Source organism: Myotis daubentonii, chromosome 5 (assembly GCF_963259705.1).
Source record: "Myotis daubentonii chromosome 5, mMyoDau2.1, whole genome shotgun sequence".
Taxonomy (NCBI): Eukaryota; Metazoa; Chordata; class Mammalia; order Chiroptera; family Vespertilionidae; genus Myotis; species Myotis daubentonii.
In genome coordinates, this window is record NC_081844.1 from 31,565,431 (window position 1) to 31,586,944 (window position 21,514).

At 51.5% G+C, this 21,514-nt stretch overlaps 1 protein-coding gene and 1 non-coding gene across 3 annotated transcripts in view; both read right to left on the reverse strand.

The window, feature by feature from the left end:
- ATCAY (ATCAY kinesin light chain interacting caytaxin) overlaps window positions 1–19,004 on the reverse strand; it is a 35,780-nt gene extending 16,776 nt beyond the window's left edge. For both annotated transcript variants that reach the window (XM_059697183.1, XM_059697182.1), the window contains exons 1-4: window positions 18,457–19,004; window positions 16,002–16,111; window positions 1,303–1,361; window positions 714–935 (exon numbers count right to left, since the gene is read on the reverse strand). In XM_059697183.1, coding sequence (XP_059553166.1) covers window positions 714–935; window positions 1,303–1,361; window positions 16,002–16,078 — 358 coding nt within the window. In that variant the 5' untranslated portion in view covers window positions 16,079–16,111; window positions 18,457–19,004. The remainder of the gene's footprint in view (window positions 1–713; window positions 936–1,302; window positions 1,362–16,001; window positions 16,112–18,456) is intronic.
- LOC132236260 (U6 spliceosomal RNA) lies at window positions 4,098–4,207 on the reverse strand. Its single transcript, XR_009453217.1, has one exon. It is a non-coding gene; the product is annotated as a U6 spliceosomal RNA (small nuclear RNA).
- Window positions 19,005–21,514: the final 2,510 nt, after the last annotated feature.

The window sequence follows — 21,514 nt, forward strand, 5'->3', positions numbered from 1 at the left end:
CACAGGGGTGGCAAAAACACCCGGCGGGCCGGATAAACGTTTTCGGCGGGCCGCATGTGGCCTGCGGGCTGTAGTTTGAGGACCCCTGATTTAGGGTATTTGGGCCTGGGTGGGGGGGCTGTCCTGGGCACTGTGGGGTGTTGAGCAGCACCCCTGGTTTCCACAGATGTCACCAAACATTGCCCACTGTTCTTTGGGGGACAGCATCACCCCTCAGGTGAGACCCTGCCCCAGGCCTTCACCTCCCCTAAGGTGCTCACAGCACTGATGACCAGCTGCTACGATCTCACACTCCGTTCTCTCATTATTTCTCTCATTACCTGGCGTCTGTCTCTGACCAGTGTGCGTGCAGGCGGCACCCGCTCTTCCTGCCGTATTCCCTCCACACCCCACGTCGCAGTGGAGACCTGCTCCTGAGTAAATGCCCCACAAACACGCGTGGGGTCAGCTGGAGGCACTTTCTTTTGGTCTCTGTCAGCTTTGAGAACCATGTTCCCCCAGAAAAACCCAAGTTTACAAGAAAAACATCCATGGAGTTGTAGAGGCAGGAGGATCTGGGGATGTGCCGTGAGCCCTGAGCTGGGGAACCTGCCCTACCCGAGCCTGCAGGGGTGGAGGAATTGCTCTACCAAGCCGGCCCCGGAAGCCAGTAGGGCTGCTGAGTGCGACCTGGGGCCAGGCAGGTGCCATGAGCAAACCCCAAGCTCACTCACCTTCCCACTCCAGCTCATTGCCGTTCCCCAGGAACTCCAGCGAGTCCGTCTCATCGGGGGTCTCGATGTCATCCACGTTGATGTCCAGGTCATCGGGGGTGTCCAAGAAGTCGTCCGACAGCAGGGAGCCCTCGCTCTGGTCCAGGGAGATGTTGATCTCCGGGGCCACCAGCGTCTTTCGCTTGCGGTGGGCTCCGTTGAAGTTCAGCGTGTTGGGAGGGGCTGTGGGGAAGCAGGAAAACAGAAACAAAACAAAACAAAACGGGTGCTTTTTCTTTCTTTCTCCTCCTCTCCACTTCCTGACCCGGTGGGAGCTGCACCCCATTGTGTGGTAGGCTCACTCCCTCTATTTAGTAAATGAGAAACTGGAAGCATAGAGAGGTTGAGTAACCAGCGCAAGGACACTCAGCAGCACCACTGTGCCGACTTCATGACGGTGCCCACATGTCTCTCGCCCACCGCAGCTGCTTTCCTTGCAGGCCTCGGAGCAGAACTACCCCCTTTCCTGACGTGCCACTCAGCAGTCACAGCCTCTGGCATTTCTACAGTCTCGGGCAGAGCACCCCTTTCTGCACGTGTGGAAACTCACAGGACGTGTCTTCTGCTGGGCTGCCGAGCGCGTCCATCCCCGTCTCTTCCCGGAGTGGCCTGGGAACCCAGCCGGGAGGGGCATCGATCACCAGGCACCGAAAATCCAGCAACCGGAGCAGGGAGTGCAGACAACAACAACAAGAACAACAGCACCCGTTTAGCTCTGGGAATCGCGGGCACAAAACACATCTGTGCATTAGCACAGAAAGTCAGCGCCCCAGTGCCGGAGGGCTCCCTGCAGAGAACATAATGGATATTGTCTTTCCATTAGGGAAAGCCAAAGCTGAGAGCGAGGGAGGGTCTCGTCCGGGGTCACCCGGTTTTACACGCTCTGGGATATGAGCCACATTCTTCATGGGGTGGCTGCAGAGCTTAGATGCAGCAAGAAGTTTTCCAATGGACATGGCAGTCAACCGGAAGCTCTCTCCACAGCCAATGCTGGGCAGTTATTTGGATTGTAAGCCAAAGAGTAAAAGAAAATGTCCATGAGACCATACGGGTCTAAAGAAATGACTGAATAAATAACTACAGGGGAGAAGAGACAACTCATCTGCACAGAAAAATTCCAAATAATGTATGTAGATACTCCGCCCTCAGGAGATGGAGGATAGCTCCCTGTGGGCTGGGCAGCACGTATGGTGCCAGGTGGGTGCTGGAAATAGCGGAAGAAACCTGCCCCACACCCTCAGGCAGGGGCTCAGGTCAACGTCAACAGTGGTAAGACTTGCTGACACGTGACCCTGGTTATGAGGGGATGGAAGGGCCCTTCACTGTGGGGTCCTCCTCTCAGAACCCATCACCCTGGTCTAGTCATGAGAAAAACACCAGACAAACTCCCAATTTAGGGATATTCTACAAGATCCCTGACCCGTCCTCCTCAAAACTGTCTAAGTCACCCCAAACCAGGACAGTCTGAGAAAATGTTACAGCCCAGAGGGGCCTATGGAGATGTGAGGACTGAATGTTACCTGGGATCCTGGGTGGGCTTCTGGGCAGAGAAAGGATATTAGGAGAAAAGGATTATGGATCTGAATAAACTGTGGACTTGTCATGAATCATGTATCAACGCTGGTCCATTCATTGTAACAAAAGTACCAGCCTGATTTAAAATGTTAATCAGAGGAGGAACTGGGTGTGGGGTATATGGAACCCTTCTGTACTATTGGTGCAACTTTTCTGGAAATAGAAAACTTCTAAAAGGTATTTATGCGGTTTTATTGACTAGCCTTCCTATGTTGTACTGTACATCCCTATGACTGTAAGTACCAATAAGTACTTCTCAATACCTTCCCCTTTTTCATGCAGCCCCCCACCCAATCCCCCTCTGGCACCCATCAGTCTGTTCTCTGTATCTATGAGTCTGTTTCTGTTTTATTTATTCATTTGTATTGTTCATCAGATTCCACATACAAGTGAAATCGCATGGTATTTGTCTTTTTCTGAAGGACTTCTTTCATTTGGCATCATATCCTCTAGGTCCATCCATGCTGTCACAAATGATAAGATTTCATTCTTTCTTATGGCCAAGCAATATTCCATTATAGATATACTAGGGGCCCAGTGCACGAAATTCGTGCACTGGGTGTGTGTGTGTGTGTGTGTGTGTGTGTGTGTGTGTGTGGAGGGGGAGTGTCCCTCAGCCCAGCCTGCCCCCTCTCACATACTGGGAGCCCTCAGGCATTGACCCCCATCACCCTCCAATCGCAGGATCGGCCCCTTGCCCAGGCCTGACGCCTCTGACAGAGGCGTCAGGCCTGGGCAGGGGACCCTCATTTCCCCCCATCACTGGTTCTGCCCCCAGCCCAGGCCTGATGCCTTGGCCAGAGGAGTAGACCCCCATCACCCTCCGATCGCCTGATCGGCCCCTTGCCCAGGCCTGACGCCTCCGCCAGAGGTGTCAGGCTTGGACAGGGGACCCCCATCTCCCCCTGATCACTGGCTCTGGCCCCCGCCCAGGCCTGAGGCCTCTGGCCCAGGAATCATGCCTGGGCAGGGGAACCCCCATCTCCCTCTGATCGCTTGCTCCACCCCCCGCCCAAGCCTGACGCCTCTGACCCAGGCTTCAGGCCTGGGCGAGGGGACCATCATATCCCCCCAATCCCCGGCTCCGCCCCCAACCCAGGCCTGATGCCTCGGCCAGAGGAGTTGACCCTCATCACCCTCCGATCACCAATCACCTGATCGGCCCCTTGACCAGGCCTGAGGCCTCCGGCAGAGGTGTCAGGCCTGGGCAGGGGACCCCCAGCTCCCCGTGGTTGCAGGCTCCGCCCCTGCCCAGGCCTAACACCTCTGGCTGAGGCGTCCGGCCCGGGCAGCGGGGACCCGCAGCTGCAGCGGCCCCACAATCGTGGGCTTCGCTTTAGGCCCAGGCAAGGGACCCCTAGCTCCCGGGACTGCCAGCTTCGACCGTGTCCAGCTCCCATCGCTGGCTCCACCCCTACTTCCTGCTATCACTGGCCAGGGCGGCAAAGGCGCCTGATTCTCCGATCATGGCTGGGGGGCAGGGCAAAGGCGGCCCCAGGGCTGCCTTTGCCCTGCCCCCCAGCTCTTAGCTCCCCCCTGGGTTTCTGATCACTGTCAGTGGCAGGGGGCTTCTTCCTGCTTTCCCTTTCGCCTCCCTGCATTGTGCCTACATATGCAAATTAACCGCCATCTTGTTGGCAGTTAACTGCCAATCATAGTTGGCAGTTAATTTGCATATAGCCCTGATTAGCCAATGAAAAGGGTATCGTCGTACGCCAATTACCATTTTTCTCTTTTATTAGATAGAATGTACCACTACTTTTTTTTTTTTTAAATGTGGAATGCGTCACAGGATTTGCTGGGCAGCCTTACGCAGGGGCCATGCAAATCTCTCTTCTCTGTATCGTTCCAAGTTAGCATGTGTGCTGCCGAAGCCAACACAACCACTACTTTTTTATCTACTTGTCTGTTAATGACCCCTTAAGTTGCTTCCATACCTTGGCTACTGTAAATAATGCTGTAACGAGCATGGGAGTGCATATATTCTTTCCAATTCCTGTTTTGGGTTTCTTCAGGTACATACCCAGAAGCGGAATCGCTGGGCCACAAGGCAGTTCTACTTTTAATTTATTGAGGGCCCTCCATTCTGTTTCCCACAGTGGCTGCACCAATACGCATTCCCACCAACAGTGCACAGGGGTTCCCTTTTCTCCCCGTCCTTGCCAAGACTTGTTGTTTGTTGTTTTATTGGTGATAGCCATTCTGACAGGTGTGAGGCCATATTTCATTGTGATTTTAATTTGCATTTCGCTGATGAGTGATGTTGAGCATCTTTTCGTTTGTCTATTGGCCATCTGTATGTCCTTTTTGGAGACGGGTCAATTCAGGTCCCTTACCTATTTTTTAATGAGGTTGTTTGTTTTTTGGTGTTGAGTTGTATGAGGGTTTTTAAAAAAATAAATTTTGGGCATTAACTCCTTATCAGATGTATCCTTGGTGAATAAGTTCTCCCATTCTTGTCCTTTTGTTTTGTTGATGGTTTCTTTTGCAAAGCTTTTCAGTTTGAAGTAGTCCCATTTGTTTATTTTTTCTTTTGTTTCCCTAGCTTGAGGAGGTAGATCAGAAAAAGTATTACTAAGAGAAATGCCCGAAAATAAAAATAAAATCTATTTTCTAAAAAGATAGAAATGTCAAAGATTTTACTGCCTATGTTTTCTTCTAGGGTTTTTATGGTTTCGAGTTTTACATGTAGTCGTTAGTCCATTTTGAGCTTATTCTTGTACTAGTATATGGTATAAGAAAGTAGGCCGCTTCATTTCTTTGCCCGTATCTGTCCAATGAACCAAACACCACTTTATTGAGTAGACTGCCTTAACTCATGGTATGTTCTTGCCTCCTTCGTCAAATAGGAGTGGTTTGTTTCTGGGCTCTCTGTTCATGTTCCTACACAGTGGGGCCTTGACTTACGAGTTTAATTCGTTCTGAGACCAAGCTCGTTAAGGAGCTCGTTAACTCAAATTACTCTGTCAACTCAATGCAAAAAATCGGCTGAGAGACAGCCGGTATCTCAAAAAACTCGTTAGTCGGGACACTCGTAAGTCAAGGCCCCCCTGTATGTCTGTTTTCACGCCAGTACCATGCTGTTTTGATTACTATGCCTTGCAGAATAGTTTGGTATCAGGTAGCGTGATTCCTCAAATGTTGTTCTGTCCCAAGATTGCTATGGCTATTCGGGGTCTTCTGTGATTCCATACACATTTTTTGATTATTTGTTAGCGTTCCGTGAAATATATTATTGGCGTTCTGATAGGATTTGAGTTGAATCTATAGATTGCTGTGGGTAGTATGGACATTTTAACAATGCCCCGAGCATGGCACGTGCTTCCATTTATTTGTATCTTCTTTCATTTCTTTGTTCAGCACCTGATAACTTTCCAAAAACAGGTCTTTTACCTCCTTGGTTAACTTCATTCCTAGGTATTTTTGTACGCAATTGTAAATGTGATGGTTCTCTTAATTTGCCTTTCTGATGGTTCATTATTGGTATATAAAAATGCAACAGATTTCTGGATATTTATTTTGTATTCTGTTACTTTCCTGAATTCATCTATCAGTGCTAGTAGTTTTTTTGTGGGATCGTTAGGATTCATTATATACAGAAAAAGCAATTTTAAAAAACGCTGCCCTCTATGCATTTGTGCCCCGCGAATGCTTGGTGGGGCACAGATGTGCGGAATAAGACCTGTCTCTCTGGTCATGACCAGACTGTATTTTGGAGCAACAGCTCTGACTGCCTGAGCTGCACCCACAGGCTCCAGGTCCTGCGCTCCCCGGGGACCTGTCCAATCCCAGGCCGAAGGATCTGCAGCGTGCACGGGCTGTCCAGACTCCAGCTGTGGGGCATGCTGACTCTGGGAAGCATACAGCCTTCATTCGGTTCTGCCTCTTCAACCGAAAGGGGGGCTGTTTAGACTGGGAAGGACGGTAGAATGCGCTTTCCTTTCCTTTTCAAACACTCTTTCTCCCTCGCCTCTGTTCCTTGTAGGGGATGACCTGGTACCTTTTGCAGGGTGGAACCTACCCACGCTTCTTCCTTTTCCTCCCTCCCACCTTTCCCCCATGCCCCACGCATTGAATGTTCTTTGAGTAACCACTCCCTTCCAGGTGCTTTGGTGGGTTTTGGAGGTACAGGGTGAATCAGATGTTGCCCTGCTCTCCTGGAGGTCAAAAATAGAGCAGAGGCCCTAAGAAAATGAGGACATCCGTCCACACGAAAACCCATACTCGAATGTTCACAGAAGCACGACTCACAATGGCCCAAAAGTGGGAACAACCCAGATATCTATCCATCGACGAATGAATAAACAAAGTGTGACCCAGCCGCACGATGGAATATTATGCAGCCATGAAAAGGAAGGAAGCAGGGACTCATGCTGCAGCATGGGTGGACCTCGAAAACTTTATGCTAAGTTAGAGACAACAGGCACAAAAGGCCACCCAGTATGTGATTCGTTTATGTGAAATGTCCAGAACAGGCACACCTAGAGACGGAAAGTGGGTTAGTGGTTGCCAGGGGCTGGGGGGAGGTATGTAGGGGGGGGGCGACTGCTAAGGGGGACAGGGCTCCTTCTTGGGGTGATAGAAATGTTTTGGAACAACACAGAAGTGATGACTGCACAACATGGGAGTGCACCAAATGCCACTAATTCGTGCATTCAAAAGGGTTAATTTTATGTTACATGAATTTCACCTCAACTATTTTTTTTATATTTTTAATTGATTTCAGAGAGGAAGGGAGAGATAGAAACATCAATGATGAGAGAGAATCATTGATCGGCTGCCTCCTGCATGCCCCACACTGGGCAGTGCCCTGACTGGGAATTGAATTGTAACCTTCTGGATCATAGGTCAATGCTCAACTGCCGAGACCTGCTGACTGGGCTCACCTGTATATATATATATTTTTTATAAAGGCAAGCTTCTAATAAAGTCAGAAGAAGGTTTTAAAGAGGCATTTCAATGCCCTAACTGGTTTAGCTCAGTGGATAGAGCGTCGGCCTGCGGACTGAAGGGTCCCAGGTTCGATTCCGGTCAAGGGCATGTACCTGGGTTGCGGGCGCATCCCCAGTAGGAGGTGTGCAGGAGGCAGCTGATCGATGTTTCTCTCTCATCAATGTTTCTAACTCTCTATCCCTCTCCCTTCCTCTCTGTAAAAAATCAATAAAAATATATTAAAAATAAATAAAGAGGCATTTCATGTACACACTGCTCTGTTCCTCTTCTCTGTAGCTGCCACCCTTGCTCTCAACATGGGGGAAGGGCGGGGCTGCTGACTCATGACTGGGTCCAGGGTCCTGGCGTAGAGGAAGCACATTGCCCACGTGCAAGGTCGCCCCAAATTGCAGACTGATGGCAGGTGTACCACCCCTGGCTCCATCCAGCCCACACAGCATTTAAACACTTTAAATCTGCGGTTAAATCAGAGATCTGACACAAACGTTCTAGCTTCCTGTCTTTTCTTGAATCAGATCTGCCCTTACATGTGGTAAGCACCGCCAGGAACTGTCTGTCCGCCTCTCCGGTTCAGCCGGGTGTTGGAATTTTCTTCCAGCTCCTTCTCTCATTGACGCTGCCTGCCCGCACGCTTCAGCGTCTGAGGCTGCAATTCCTGTTCCGGAATCAGCTAGAATCATGTTTGACCCTCACGGACAGGGCATTCGCTGTGTGCCGGGTTGGAATGTCCAGGGCAAGATCTCATTTGCTCCTCACAGCAGCCATATGAGGAGGCGGAAACCAATGTCACAGGAGGGGAAACTGAGGCTGGACTGGAGGACCCCCTCCGGGTTGAAATGAAGTGGGCAGAGCTAATTCCGGGCGTTGCCCTTTACTGCCCCCTTGTGCCCAGTCAGCACACGTGCATCAACCCGAGGAGGACCACAGGGAAGTAGCCCTCTGGCCTGGGGAGCATCTCCCATCGGCTGAGCAGGGAGCCCTGCTTGGCCACCCACTCCTCCTGGCAGGGAACTGCACTGTGGTGCAGCCAGCACTGTCTTCAGTTCTCATCAGGGTGTGATTCAGCCTCCCACCCTGGGCGGCCCATGACGGTCCTACGTGGCCACCGATCTAGCCTAAACGTCACGGTGGGGAAAGCACCCAACTGCTCAGCGACTCGGACTAGGAAACCAAGGACCCGAGTAAAACAGTGGGAACGTCTGAGAGGGCTGGGAGCAAACATCGCTCTGAGGCTCTCCAGCGCTCCTGGGGGTTCCCTTCCCTTCCCTCTCTGAGCCTTGCTTTTCCTCGTCAGTAAAATGAGAATAAGGCTAGCACCCACTTCTCACTAATTTCACCAATCCATTAGGGGAGCTCTGGGAAATGTACAGGGCTCAGATAGTAACACACAGTTTGGGGGGGGGGGTGTGTGAGGAGCTTTTACCAACTTGGCCAGGCTCCAGTACCCAGTTATCTGATCAAATGCTGGTCTAGGTGTTGCTGGGAAGGTATGAGGTAAATGTAGTTCAAATCTATAATCCATGGACATTAAGTCAGAGGCTATCCTCAACAATGTGGTGGGCCTCATGCAACGGAAAGGTCTGAGGTTTTCCCGAGGAAGAAGGAATTCTTGCTTGGCTCAGTGGTTGAACATCAACCTATGAACCCAGGAGGTCACACTTCAATTCCTGGTCAGGGCACGTGCCCGGATTGCAGGCTTGATCCCCAGTAGGGGGCATGCAGGAGGCAGCGATCAATGATTCTCTCTCATCATTGATGTTTCTCTCTCTCTCTCTCTCTCTCTCTCTCCCTCTCCCTTCCTTTCTGAAATCAATTTAAAAAATATGTTAAAAAAAGAAAAGAACTGCAGCATTGAATCCAGCCCGAGTTTCCAGCCTGCCCTATGGATTTTAGACTTGACAGCCCTACAATTGAGCAAGACAATTCCTTGGAATAAATTATATATATATAATATCCACACTCATATACATAAAATAATATGTTAAAACATATCTACATTATGAATAAAATATACGTACTTATATGTACAATTGTACATACATAATATAAACACAATAATAGTATTTATTAATTAATAATAAGTACAACCATACAAATATATATTCTATACGTAATGAGAACCAACTGGTTCCGTGTGTTTTTCTTAAGAACCCTGATTGATACAAAAGGGAAGGAAGATGATAATCAAGTAAATAAACAGATGAACAAAGCAGATAGTTGCAACAAGGGAACTAAGCAAGATGAAGGAGGAGGGGGGCAGGGTGCAATCAGGGGTGGCCAGGAAAGGCTTCCTTGTGAAGGTGACTTTTTTTTGTTGCTGCTAATCCTTACCCAAGGATATTTTCCCATTGATTTTTAGAGGGAGTGGAAGAGAGAGGGGAAGACAGAGAGAAACATCGATGTGAGAGAAACACATCGATTGGTTGCCTCCTGCACAAGCCCCCATAAGCGCTGGGCCGGGGAGGAGCCTGCAACCGAGGCATGTGCCCTTGATCAGAATCGAACCCAGGACTGTTCAGTCCGCAGGCTGGCGCTCTGTCCACTGAGCCAAACCGGGTAGGGCGAGCAGGTGACTTTTGAGTGGAGACTGAAGGCAAGAGGCTGGCATCATCATGGGAAGACTGCAGAAAGGACAATCTTGATGGGAGGCCCAGCAGGTGTGAGCACCCTGAGGCCAGATAAACTTGGCGAGTTGTAGGAACAGATCAGAAAGCGGACCAGGGTGTCAGGAGCAGAGAGAGCAGTGGGAAGGGAGAGTGGAAGGAGGATGTGGGTGGGGAGAAAGGCAGGCCCCCGGGCGGGGGGGGCGGTGCTGTCCTGGGACTGGAAGGAGGCCATGAGGCTGAGGCGCCTGGCACAGCCCAGAGAATGCAATGGATATTCAATAAACGCTCCAGCTCATGCTGGAGAACTGGAGAAGCTGACTCAGCAGGACTCCGGACTCCTTGGAGGACAGGCCACGGCTTCTGACCAGGGCAGAGCAAATACCCACCCCGCCGGGCCACAGGGCTGCGGCTTTCCGGGCAGGCGAGACCTTGTGACTCCCCCAAGTCCCAGGAAAACCTCAAACTACGCGGAGCTAAAGCCTTGCCACGGACCCGAGGCGGACGCAGGTGGCTCTCGGTAGAGCTTGCTCTCGGCGATGGGCGACCCAGGGAAGAGGCTGGGCTCCCCTGCATATGCAGGGCACACGGTGTGGCTTCCTCCTTCTGTGGGCGCTAATGGTGTCCTCCCAGGAGGGTAACTCAGTTACTAACCCCCAGGGCCTGGGACTGGGACCTGTTTGCAAATAGCGTCTTTGCAGATGGAATGAAGTTGAGGTCATACTGGATTATGGGGGCCCTGAATCCAATGAGTGGTGTACTTATAAGGAGAAGAAAACGTGGATACAGGCACTCAGAGGAGAAGGCCCTGTGAAGGTGGAGGCAGAGGTTAAAGTGACGTGTCCACGAGCCGAGGGATGCCAAGGAGTGCCAGCCGGCACCAGAAGCTGGAAGAGGCGGAAGGACCCTCCCTGGGAGCCCGAGGGCCTCAGAGGGAGCATGGCCGGCACCTTGACTTCGGATGTCTGGCCTCCAGAACCGGGAAAGAATCCATTTCTGTGTCGTAAGCCACCCGGTTGGCGGTACTTTGCTATGGCAGCTCCTGGAAACGCATGCACCCTTTCAGGGTGAAATAAAAACCCCTCGCCTGGAGGTCACGGTTTGATTCCCGGTCAGGGCACACGGCCGGGTTGCAGGATTGATCCCCACGGTGGAGGCAGGAGGCAGCCGATCACTGATTCTCTCTCATCATTGATGTTTCTCTCTCTCTCTCCCATCTCCTTCCTCTCTGAAATCAATAAAAATATATGTTTCGAAAACCCCTCACCGGTGCATCCCTGAGGAGGTGGCGTCTGTGAACCCTCCAACCTCGTACCAGTTGGGCTCTCACACTGCACTCCTTACCAGGCCGAGGTCTTCCTTGCCCCAGTGTCCAGGGCACATCCTGTTCCCTCTGCCTCGAGGGCTGCTTCCTGCTTCTAGATGTTCTGTTAACACATTAAGCGCTGAGCCTGTTTTGTCTTCCTTTCCGTTTAGCCCGCGATATCCGATTTCACCGACATGCTGGCGGCACCAGTGACTGACCGGTCCGGACGGAAAGTATAGTGTCAGTCACCGGTGACCGACATGGCGCTTAACGTGTTAAGATGAGGACTATAGCAGAACACAAATTTATACACAAACAGAGCCCATGGCTACTGGGGTCAGACATCTGATCCTGCACCTGCCCCTCCTTGGCTATGAGACCCTGGTCCAGCCCTTCTCTACCCTGGTTCTCAGTTTCTCCACTCAGCCTCCCTTCAGTCCCGGTCCTGCTCCTGCGGCCTCAAGGCCTTTACATGTGTCGCTCTCTCGGCTTGGAATGCTCAGCCGCTACCTGCTCAGACCCCACCCAGGCCCTCTCCCAGGGCCGAGAACCCACCTGCAATTTCTCAGTGGGTTATAAGGTTAAAGGGGACAGACAGCCTGTCTCTGCCCCAGACTGTGAGCACCCTATGAGGGTGGCTGCCTTTTTTTTAAAATGTATTTTATTGATTTCAGAGAGGAAGGGAGAGAGAGAGAAAGACATCAATGATGAGAGAGAATCACTGATCAGCTGCCTTCTGCATGCCTCATACTGGGAATTGAGCCTGCAGCCTGGACATGTGCCCTGATGGGGAATCAAACTGTGACCTCCTGGTTCGACACTCAACCATTGAGCCTCGCCGGCCGGGCTGAGGCAGCTGTCCTGTTCTCCACGTGTCCCCAGCATTTCACCCAGGGCGGGGTGTACAGTCGGTGCCGACCGTTAGACTGAATTAAAGGAGAAAACTAGGCAGTGAGGTAGATAATCCCCAGGCTGTCCTCACTTCAGACTCCATAAGAATCTGCAGAAGGGCAGGAAGTGAAGGAAGAGACTGCAAGGTAATGGCAGCAGGAGGGGGCTGTGGGCACGAGAAGCGTGAAGACGCCCCGGGGAAGGGCTCGCTGAGCTGGAAGGAATAGAATTGGGGGTTGTCTGGCACCAGACAGAGGTGCTTATGTTGAAATGCAGCTGGACGCAGCATCAAGGAGCTGCACTCATTTCTTCCAGAACGAGGAAGACAGACAGAGCCTTGGCAAGGCCCCCTCACCACGCAGGGCTGCACAGGGAGGCCACTCTCTTGCAAACACTGAACTGCTGAAGAGAGAGAGGGACCCTCTGCAGCTGGGGGAAACTTACTTGAAATTCACATTTGCAACGGCCATCAGCCCCATTTTTGTCTCCACAACACTTTTGAGAGGGGCTACCTTTTAAAATATTGGGAGGGGGCAGAAAAAGGTACTAGAGTGAACACGACACAAACAACTAGGAAAAGCCCGGCTGGCATGGCTCAGTGGCTGAGCACTGACCTATGAACAAGGAGGTCATGGTTAGATTTCTGGTCAGGGCACATGCCCAGGTTTCAGGCTTGATCCTCTGTGGGGGTGTGCAGGAGGCAGCCAATCGTTGATTCTCTCTCATCATGGATGTTTCTATCTCTCTCTCCCTCTCCCTTCCTCTCTGAAATCAATCAAATATGTATTTTTTAAAAACCTAAGAGGAACAATACTGAGGGTGACAATGGCTCTGGGCAGCCTCCATCATTTAGACAGCCCGTCTTAACCCTCCGGCCCCACACACCTCATTGAGTTCTCACAAGTTCCTGAGCCAGGGATGACTGCCCCTATTTCACAGATAGGAAAACTGAGGCACAGAGATGCCTGAAGAGTTGCCCAAGGTGGCTGAGCAAGCCCGTTGGGGTTTGAATCAGAAGGTTCTCAAAGTCCAGGTCCAGGAGTGCTTTGGTCTCAGCAGAGGCCAGAGATGCTAAGACTGACCGAAGGCCCGTCGGAACCTGGACACTTGGTGCTGGAAGGAACCTACTGCAATCACCCCATCTGATCCCACTTTTTACGGGGGGGGGAAACAGACCCCTCCCCCACTACTGGAGCACGTGACTGCTCTCGAAGCCACGTCCTGTCCATTTGGGAGCCTTTCTATTTTATTTTTTAAAATATTTTTTTAAATTGATTTCAGAGAGGAAAGGAGAGGGAGAGAGAGATAGAAACATCAATGATGAGAGAGAACCACCAATTGGCTGCTTTCTGCATGACCCCCACTGGGGATTGAGCCTGCAACCCAGGCATGTGCCCTGGACTGGAATCAAACCCAGGACCCTTTAGTTCGCAGGTCGACGCTCTATCCACTGAGCCAAACCAGTTAGGGCTCTATTTTTATCTTTTTAAAATATATTTTTATTGATTTCAGAGAGGAAGGGAGAGGGAGAGAGAGATAGAAACATCAGTGATGAGAGAGCATCATTGATCGGCTGCCTCCTGCATGCCCCCAACTGGGGGATCGAGCCTGCAACCTGGGCATGTGCCCTGACCGAGAATACAAACCCGTGACCTCCTGGTTCATAGGTTGACGCTCAACCACTGAGCAACACTGGCCGGGCTAGAGTCTTTTTAGCTACATCAGGACTTCCTTGCTAGAAAACGATCCTTAATTTGCCCAAACTGCCAAGTCTGGGAGTCTGGAGACCCCTTCCCCAGGCATTAGCACTCCCTACCTTATAGAGTTGAAGAGAAAGCCTTCTAGGAGGGAGTGTGGAGAGGAAAGAACATTCTAAAGGTGAAGGGGCAGGAGGTTGGCCCTAATGCAGTGGCCATCTCTTACCCAAAATACTTCTATTCCTGGAGACAAACTGCTACAGACGACGGTACTGAGCAGACAAGAGATCTCAGCTCTTCTGAGGACTGGCCCCTCTCGCTATAAAGAACCACACACCACACACACCTGTGCAAAATATAGATGGAAACTGACTAGCTTTGGAAGAGGCTAAATTCAAATTCAGCCGGGGCTCCCGCCCTCCACATCACAACTTCCACTTGGACACAGTCGAGAGGGAGCCCAGGACCGCTCCCACAAGCCCGTCTAGCTTTTGAACGGGACCAGTTGTAAAAAGCGAATCTCGGACCATTTGAGTCCACATGTTCTACATTGGACTCAAACCTGCGTCCCTTTCATGCCTGTGGTTCACCAGCCTAGTTTCTGCCCTCAGAGCCCTTGCCAACAGATTTCTGGAGCTGAAGAACCTCTTTAAAGTCTCTTCCAGGGTGAACAGGCTCAGTCTCTTTGTTCCTTCCCAGATGGTTATGTAACTAACTCTTGGTCATCATCTCCTGGGGTAAAGTCCTTGCATTAAAGGGGGAGGGAAATGAGTGGTTGTATCCAAATAATGAAATAGGGGAGCCTGTGCTGAAGATGGTTTGTGTTATGAAAGCAACGTCTTGCTGGAGGAGAAAACGAGAGAGAGAGAGAGAGAGAGAGAAAGAGAGAGAGAGAGAGAGAGAGAGAGAGAAGGGAGGCCTGGTGGTTCTTACATGTCAGCAGTGGATGCTGCTCAGGGCTTTCTTCCTACTTGTTTTTATTCCTTCCAGTGACTGTCATTCACTCATCCTATCTATTGAGCACGAACTGTATGCCAGGCTCTGTCCTCATGCTAGCATACAGCAGTGGTCAAATCAAAGGCCCCTGCTCTCACAGAGTTCCCTTGAGGAGGAATGGACTTAAAAAAAGAGAAATATATAAAATAATTAGTGTAGTAGATAGTATGGGTCTCCTACAGCTGCTATAACAAATTACTACAAACTTTGTGGCTTAAACCAACACAAGTGTATTCTCTTATGATGCTAGAGGCCAGGAGTAAGTATGAAATCAGCGCCACTGGGCTAAAGGCAAGGTGTGAGCAGGGCTAGTTTTTTCTGGAGGCTCCAGGGGAGAGTCTGTTCCCTGCTTTTTCCAGTTTCCAGAGGTGCTTGCATCCCTTGGTTCATGGCCCTTCCTCCCATGACTCCCATCTGTTACTTCCATCGTCATAGCTCCTACTTCCGTAGTCAAGTCTCCTTCTGCCTCCCTCTTATAAGGATCACCTGGATAACGCAGGATCATCTCCTCATTTTAAGATCCTTAACTTAATCACACTTGCAAAGTGCCTTTTGCCACGAAGGGAACATTCTCAGGTTTCAGTGTTAGGATGTGGGTATCTTTGGGTGCCGTTCTTCAGAAACGTGGGAGAGGGTAATAAAGGGGCCAGGAGGTCCTCTCTGAGCAGGTGGCCTGTGGGCAGAGACCTGAAGGAGATGAGGGAGGCATCGGTGTTTGGGGAGGAGTGTTCCAGGCAGAGGGAACAGCCAGTGCTAAGTCTGAAAGTCAGAGGCAGCCAGATACGGGTAAGGACTGGAAGGAAGCTACTGGGGCTGGAGGGGCATGAAGGGGACAGATAGCGATGGCAGTAAGCTCAAAGAAGCAGGCGGAGGCCGAACCCCGGATTCTCTGTGGGATGGGCATTTGCCCCAGGGGTTTAAGCAGGGGTATGACACAGTCCCTCTGACTGCTGCAGATAAAAATACACTATCACCCGATTCATGGGAACCCAGGTAAGACTATTATAATAGTCCATGAAATGGGTTTGCAAGAATGTTTAGAATTCTCAAAATAGTGTGGAAATGGGAGCTTTACAGAGTCGGGGGTGGGGTGGAAATCAATCTTAAATAATGTAGCAAATATTCATTGTGGGCCTGGCCTGGTCAACTGGCAGTTCTCCCGCGCCCCACGGGGAGAAGTGCTGGGCCCACCCCTCCACGGCTGACACTGAGGCCTGGGGAGCTGTACCTGGGAAGACCTTCATCCTGCCATTCGTCCTTCACATCCACGTTTTCCATCCGGAGTGTGGCTTCTGTTGTCCCCATGGGATCAAGTGTGGCTTGAAGCAGGGATGAGTTCTGAAGGAGAGCCACGGATGGAGGTTTTACTGGACAATCATCATCATAACAACCCCTCACCCCTGTTCAGTATTTCAGATCCATCTGCAAAGAGCTCTGGCACCCGTCGTTTTACTGAATCATTGCCCAGCCTCATGAGGCTTCCCATTTCACAGGTGATAAAACAGAAGCAAAGAGATCTAAGAACACCCATGTGGGTCTGGGGTTTGAATCCAGGTGAGAGACTGGGGCTTCAGCTACAGGCTCCCCTCCATCTAACGCTCTGAAATCCACCTTGCCCAGGGCTCATCACCCTTTCATTATCTTAGTCTTCAACTGGGAAGCCATAAGCAATTAAACTCATTTATACTAAAGCGTCGATGACTAATATATTTAAGCTTCCTTGCTGGGATTGACACTTTCAAACAGGACCTGGTCAACCTCAACCCGTCTCTCCAACTCATCTCTACCCGCTCCAGGCTACCTACACTGCCCCTTCATCCGCCTCCCCACCCACCCAAAGAAGAAAATCTTGACAACTTGCTGACCTGAGGGCTAACGAAGGCAGTGTGGAAAGTGACTGGGGTTGGGAGTCAGGATCATAACTATTACCAACCACAAAATGCCAGTTTTGTTTTTCTTGTTCTAGGAGCTGGCTGAGGGCAGGGGCGGGGGGACACAGCACTCTAGATGATGGCTTAAGTGCTAGGCTGTCTGGGAGCAGAGCCAGCTGCTGAGTGAGGTTGAATTTGGGTATAACCTGGGGTATGGCAGACTCTCAGGCCATTCACCTCTCCCAGCTACAGTTTCCCTGTTTGTAAATGAAAGAGTTGTGCTAGAAATAATCTCTATGATACCTTCTGGGCATAACAATCCAGGATCGTAGGACTCAAATGACACCATAGGTTCTGTGCTTTTAAATCTGCAGTTCTCTACTGGGGGCAATTCTGATCCCCCCCCCTCCCCCCAGCAGCAGCAGGGAACACGTGGCAATGTTTGGTTGTCACAACTGGAGCGGGGTTGCTCCTGGGACTGAAAGGGTGGAGGCCAGGGATGATTCTCCACACCCTGCAGCGTCCAGGATATTATCATCTGGCTCCCAGTGCCTATAGATCTGAGATTGAGAAACCCTGTTTTCATCCGCAGATTTGTGAAAGGATTTCAGGCATGGCTTTGGCTTTCATTATAGAGGACCTGGTGTGTCCTTCATCCCATTCTCCCACCCTCCAAACAGCCCCAGTGTTGTTATCCTCACTTGTGAGTGTCTCAGGTCCCTCACCTCCAGCCAGCCCCTCACCTTCCCTGTTGCCCAGCCGCCCCTCTGTGGAGCCGGCACATGGCCAACAGCTCAGGTGTGACATCCCAAGCCCTGCCCGCACTGGACCACGGTCCCCGGAAAGGGTGAGGGTCTGCATTTGGGATCCTGGCTCAGAGTGGGAGGACCCAGGTGGAGCCTGAGACCGGTGAGGGCCAGGCAGGGAGGGAGAGGATGGCTGCAGTTCGAACCTTTTCCCCACTTCCATGAATGTCGTCATTCATTCATGGACAAGGGACAGTGAGACGCAGTTCGCCAAAAAAATAAATAAAAGGTCGGTGCAATGGGACTTCATTTCCTGCCGGAAGGGAGTGGTCTTTTGCGTCAGTTTTCCTTACCCTGAGTTGGGTGTGACCTCAGCCCCCAGGAAGGACCCCCTCCGCCCCCCCCCCCCCCCCCACCACCATCACACATACCTACAGCCCAGACCTGGGAGCTACACATGTTGCCCCAAGGTCCTCTACATGTGGGTGTGGGTAGGCCCCCATAGGCCCTGTCCACTCCCACTCTCCCATCCTGACTTCACATTGAAGAATGGCAATGAGGCGAAGGCTGGGAGAGCTGGGAAGTGTTCCTTTGCGCGGTTGTGCTGAATTATTAGCGCATCACAGTCAAGACCAGAGAGAGGGGGAATCTGCCTTCAGCCACCTCCCTGCCTCCCACACCCCATAGGCAAGCCTTGATGTACACACTCTCCAAGCCTTCTGCCGGATCGCTCCCAGGCCTATAAATAGGAAAGGCACAGAGGGGGGACGTGGGCATTCTGGTCTGGTAGGAAGCGCTCCGGAGAGGGGCTGCGGGTTTCAGCCGCCTAATCTCCAAACGCGTCCTGAAAATTGTGCGGTTCTCTGCCCCCAGGTGAGCGATAGGCACGGAAGGGGAACGGTAGGTGTGAGCGCCGGCTGACGGAGAAGCGGATGGGTTCCCATCCAAAGAGTCAGGACCCTGGCTCTCGCTCCCCACCAGCTCCATCGGCCAGAAGGGGGGCTGCAGCAGCAGATGCCTGGGGCACCCCGCCCAGCAGGGTGGGGGGAAAGCAAGGTGGACTCACCTCCGCGGCGAGTGCTGGTTCCCTCCGAGGCCTCTCCCGGTTACGCGCAGACAAAGGCGAGCCCTGCGCGGCTGCAGCCCGGCATCCCCGGTCTTCCCAGCCCGTCCGCGGGCTCTCAGAGCATCCGAGGAAGATGGGCGCAGGGGCGGACTCTGCATCCAAGCAAGGTCACCCCGAGCGACGTGGCGGGCGCGGAGGGCGCTTTTGTCCCGGGGCGCGAGCGGTGTGCAGCTAGCTGTCGGCTCCCCCGCGCTCGGAGGCAGCGGCGTGCCGGGTCATCGTCGCAGCCTGTGACTCCCAGGTATATTCGGCGTTCCAGCTCGCAGCCGTCAGAGGCTCGGCTTCCGTAAGATGGTTAATTACGCTGCTTTTGTGTGCGGGGTGGGTCGGTGGGGGCAGGGCTGCCCGAACAGCACAGCCCCCTGCCGGATCCGCGGCTCTCCATTGGCTGGGAGGGGACCTGTCCAAGTGCCTCACCCGCCGCAGAAGCGGAAATGATTGTCCTGATGGCGCATCACAGATTTAAAAACAAAACAAGGAGCAAACAAACAAATAACCCGATGGCGGCGAAGGCCTCATTCCTTCGATTAAGAGGGGAGGAGGGAGGAAACGATGTCCTCAGGACCCTGGTTGGCGGTGCCTCAGCCGGCCACTCCCTACGATTGAGCCGTGAGCCTAGGACCGGGCGGGGCGTGTGCTGGAGAGACGAGACCTCACCGGGCTCGCTCGCTCGGCCGCGGCGGGAAAGGCGCTCCTCGCAGTGGTGCACTGCGGTGACCTTGACCGGCGGGACTTCGGGAGGCTGCAGAATGGAGAAGCGCTCACAGTGCATCCTCCGAAATCAGACCAGATGCGGGGTTGAGCCCTGGATCGGCTTCAGTTTCCTCATCTGTGAAATGGAAAAAACGGTCCTGGCGTTTCAGCATTTGATGAGATAATGCACGGGGAGTGGTTAACGCGGTTCAGGAGCACGAGAAAGGCTGTATACATGTTTCTTGCTTACTGTTTTTTAAAAATAATTTTTAAAAATTGATTTGAGAGAGAGAGGAGGAGGAGGGGAACCAGGAGAGGGAGAGAGGGAGAGAGGGAGAGAGGGAGAGAGGGAGAGAGAGAGAGAGAGAGAGAGAGAGAGAGAGAGAGAGAGAGAGAGAAACATCGATCTGCTGCCTCCTGCAGGTACCCTGACTGGGGATGGAAGCTGAAACCTGGGCATATGCCCTGACTGGGAATCCAACCGGTGACGTTTGGTGCACAGGGCCACGCTCAACCAACTGGGCCACACAGGCCAGGCTCTTGCTTACTTTTTAGACCTGTAGCAGGTTGAATAGAGCCTCTTTCCCCAAAAAAGATATGGCCAAGCCCTAAAGCCCTGCAAGTGACCTTATTTGAAAAAAGTAGTCTTTGCAGCTGGAAGTAAGTTAAGGATCATCCTGGATTTAGGATGAGCCTTAAATCCGATGACAAGTGTCTATGAGAGAGGAGAAGGGAAGGGGACATGTGAGAGGGGAACACCATGTGACAAGGGAGGCGGAGGTCAGATGATGCATCTATAAGCCAAGGAACACCAACAATTGCAGAGGCTGGGAGAGAGGCCTGGAATAGATTCGCCCTCACAGCCTCCAGCAGGAGCCAGCCCTGCCAGCACCTGGACTTTGGACTTCTGTTCTCCAAAACTGTGAGAAAAGAAACATCTATAGCTTTGAGCCATCTGGTTTGTAGTCCTTTGTTATGGCAGCTAATATATGACCCCAAGTAGGACCTGGTAGGAACTTACACTTATTCTTCTCTCCAGCCCCTTAATCACCACAATGGTATTTGCCTGCTCTGTGAACACATCAAGTTTATTCCCACCCCAGGGCCCTTGCACATGCTGTTCCCTTTGCCAGGAATGCTCTTCCCCCGAAAGTTCACATTATTCAGGTGTCACCTTAGAAGTATGCTCCTCAGAGAGGCCTTACCTTATCACCCCCTACCTTGCCTCCTACTCCATCCCCCTACATCCCATTGTCCAGTCTGATTTTTTAAAGTATATATACTTAGATTGTGGTACAATGTGGTACATAACATAAGATTTGTCACTTTAACCATTTGCAAGTAAGTACACAGTTCAGCGGCATTAAATACATTCACATTGTTGTGCAACTATCCCCACTATCTAGTTCCAGAACTTTTTCATCACCCTAAAGGGAAATCCCATTACCATTAAGCCCTCCCTCAATTCCCCCTGCCCAGCCCCCGACACTCATGAATCCACTTTCTCTCGTTGTGGCTTTGCCTGTTTTGAACATTTCCTACAAATGGAACCACACACTACGTGGCCTTTTGTATTTGGCTTCTCCCACTGAGCATCATGGTTTCAAGTTTCATCCACATGTACCGAGTGTCAGAGCTTCACTCCTGTTCATGGCTGAGTAATATTCCAGTGTGTGGATGGACCATATTGTATTTATCCATTCACCAGTGGTTGGACACTTGGGTTGTTTCCACTTTTTTTGGTTATTGTGACTAGTACTGCTGTCAACATGGGTGTCTATGGACTCATTGAGAAACCTGATGATTTTTTTCCCCACAGCACTTCCCACTGCTTGAAATAATTTACTTGTTTCTTTGTTTATTGTCTGACCTCCCTAATTAGACTATACATTTCAAGGCAATTAGACGTAGTGGGTCTTGTTCACTGCAATATCCTCCGTAGAGGGCAGCTGCACCTGACATAAAGGAGATGTTTGGGAAACGTAGGTAGGACACATGAATGCTCATTTCCATCATGGGTACCACACAACACGATTGTGTGGCTGCCTCCCTCACAGCATCAGGGTATGTACTGCTCCAAGCCAAAGGCATAAAAGCAACTGCCCCACAGCAGAGGGGGATTGGAGCCCAGAGCCTGCAGCACAAGATCTGGACTTTGCACCTCCTGGCTGGAGGAAGTGGAGCTCTGGGAAAGACTCCTGTGTTACCTGAGTGGGACATTCAGACCAGTCCTGTGCTGGGCACTGGGGTCCGAAACACAAATAAGACTTTCCTTTCCTAGGACTCCCACTATGAGAAACAGATG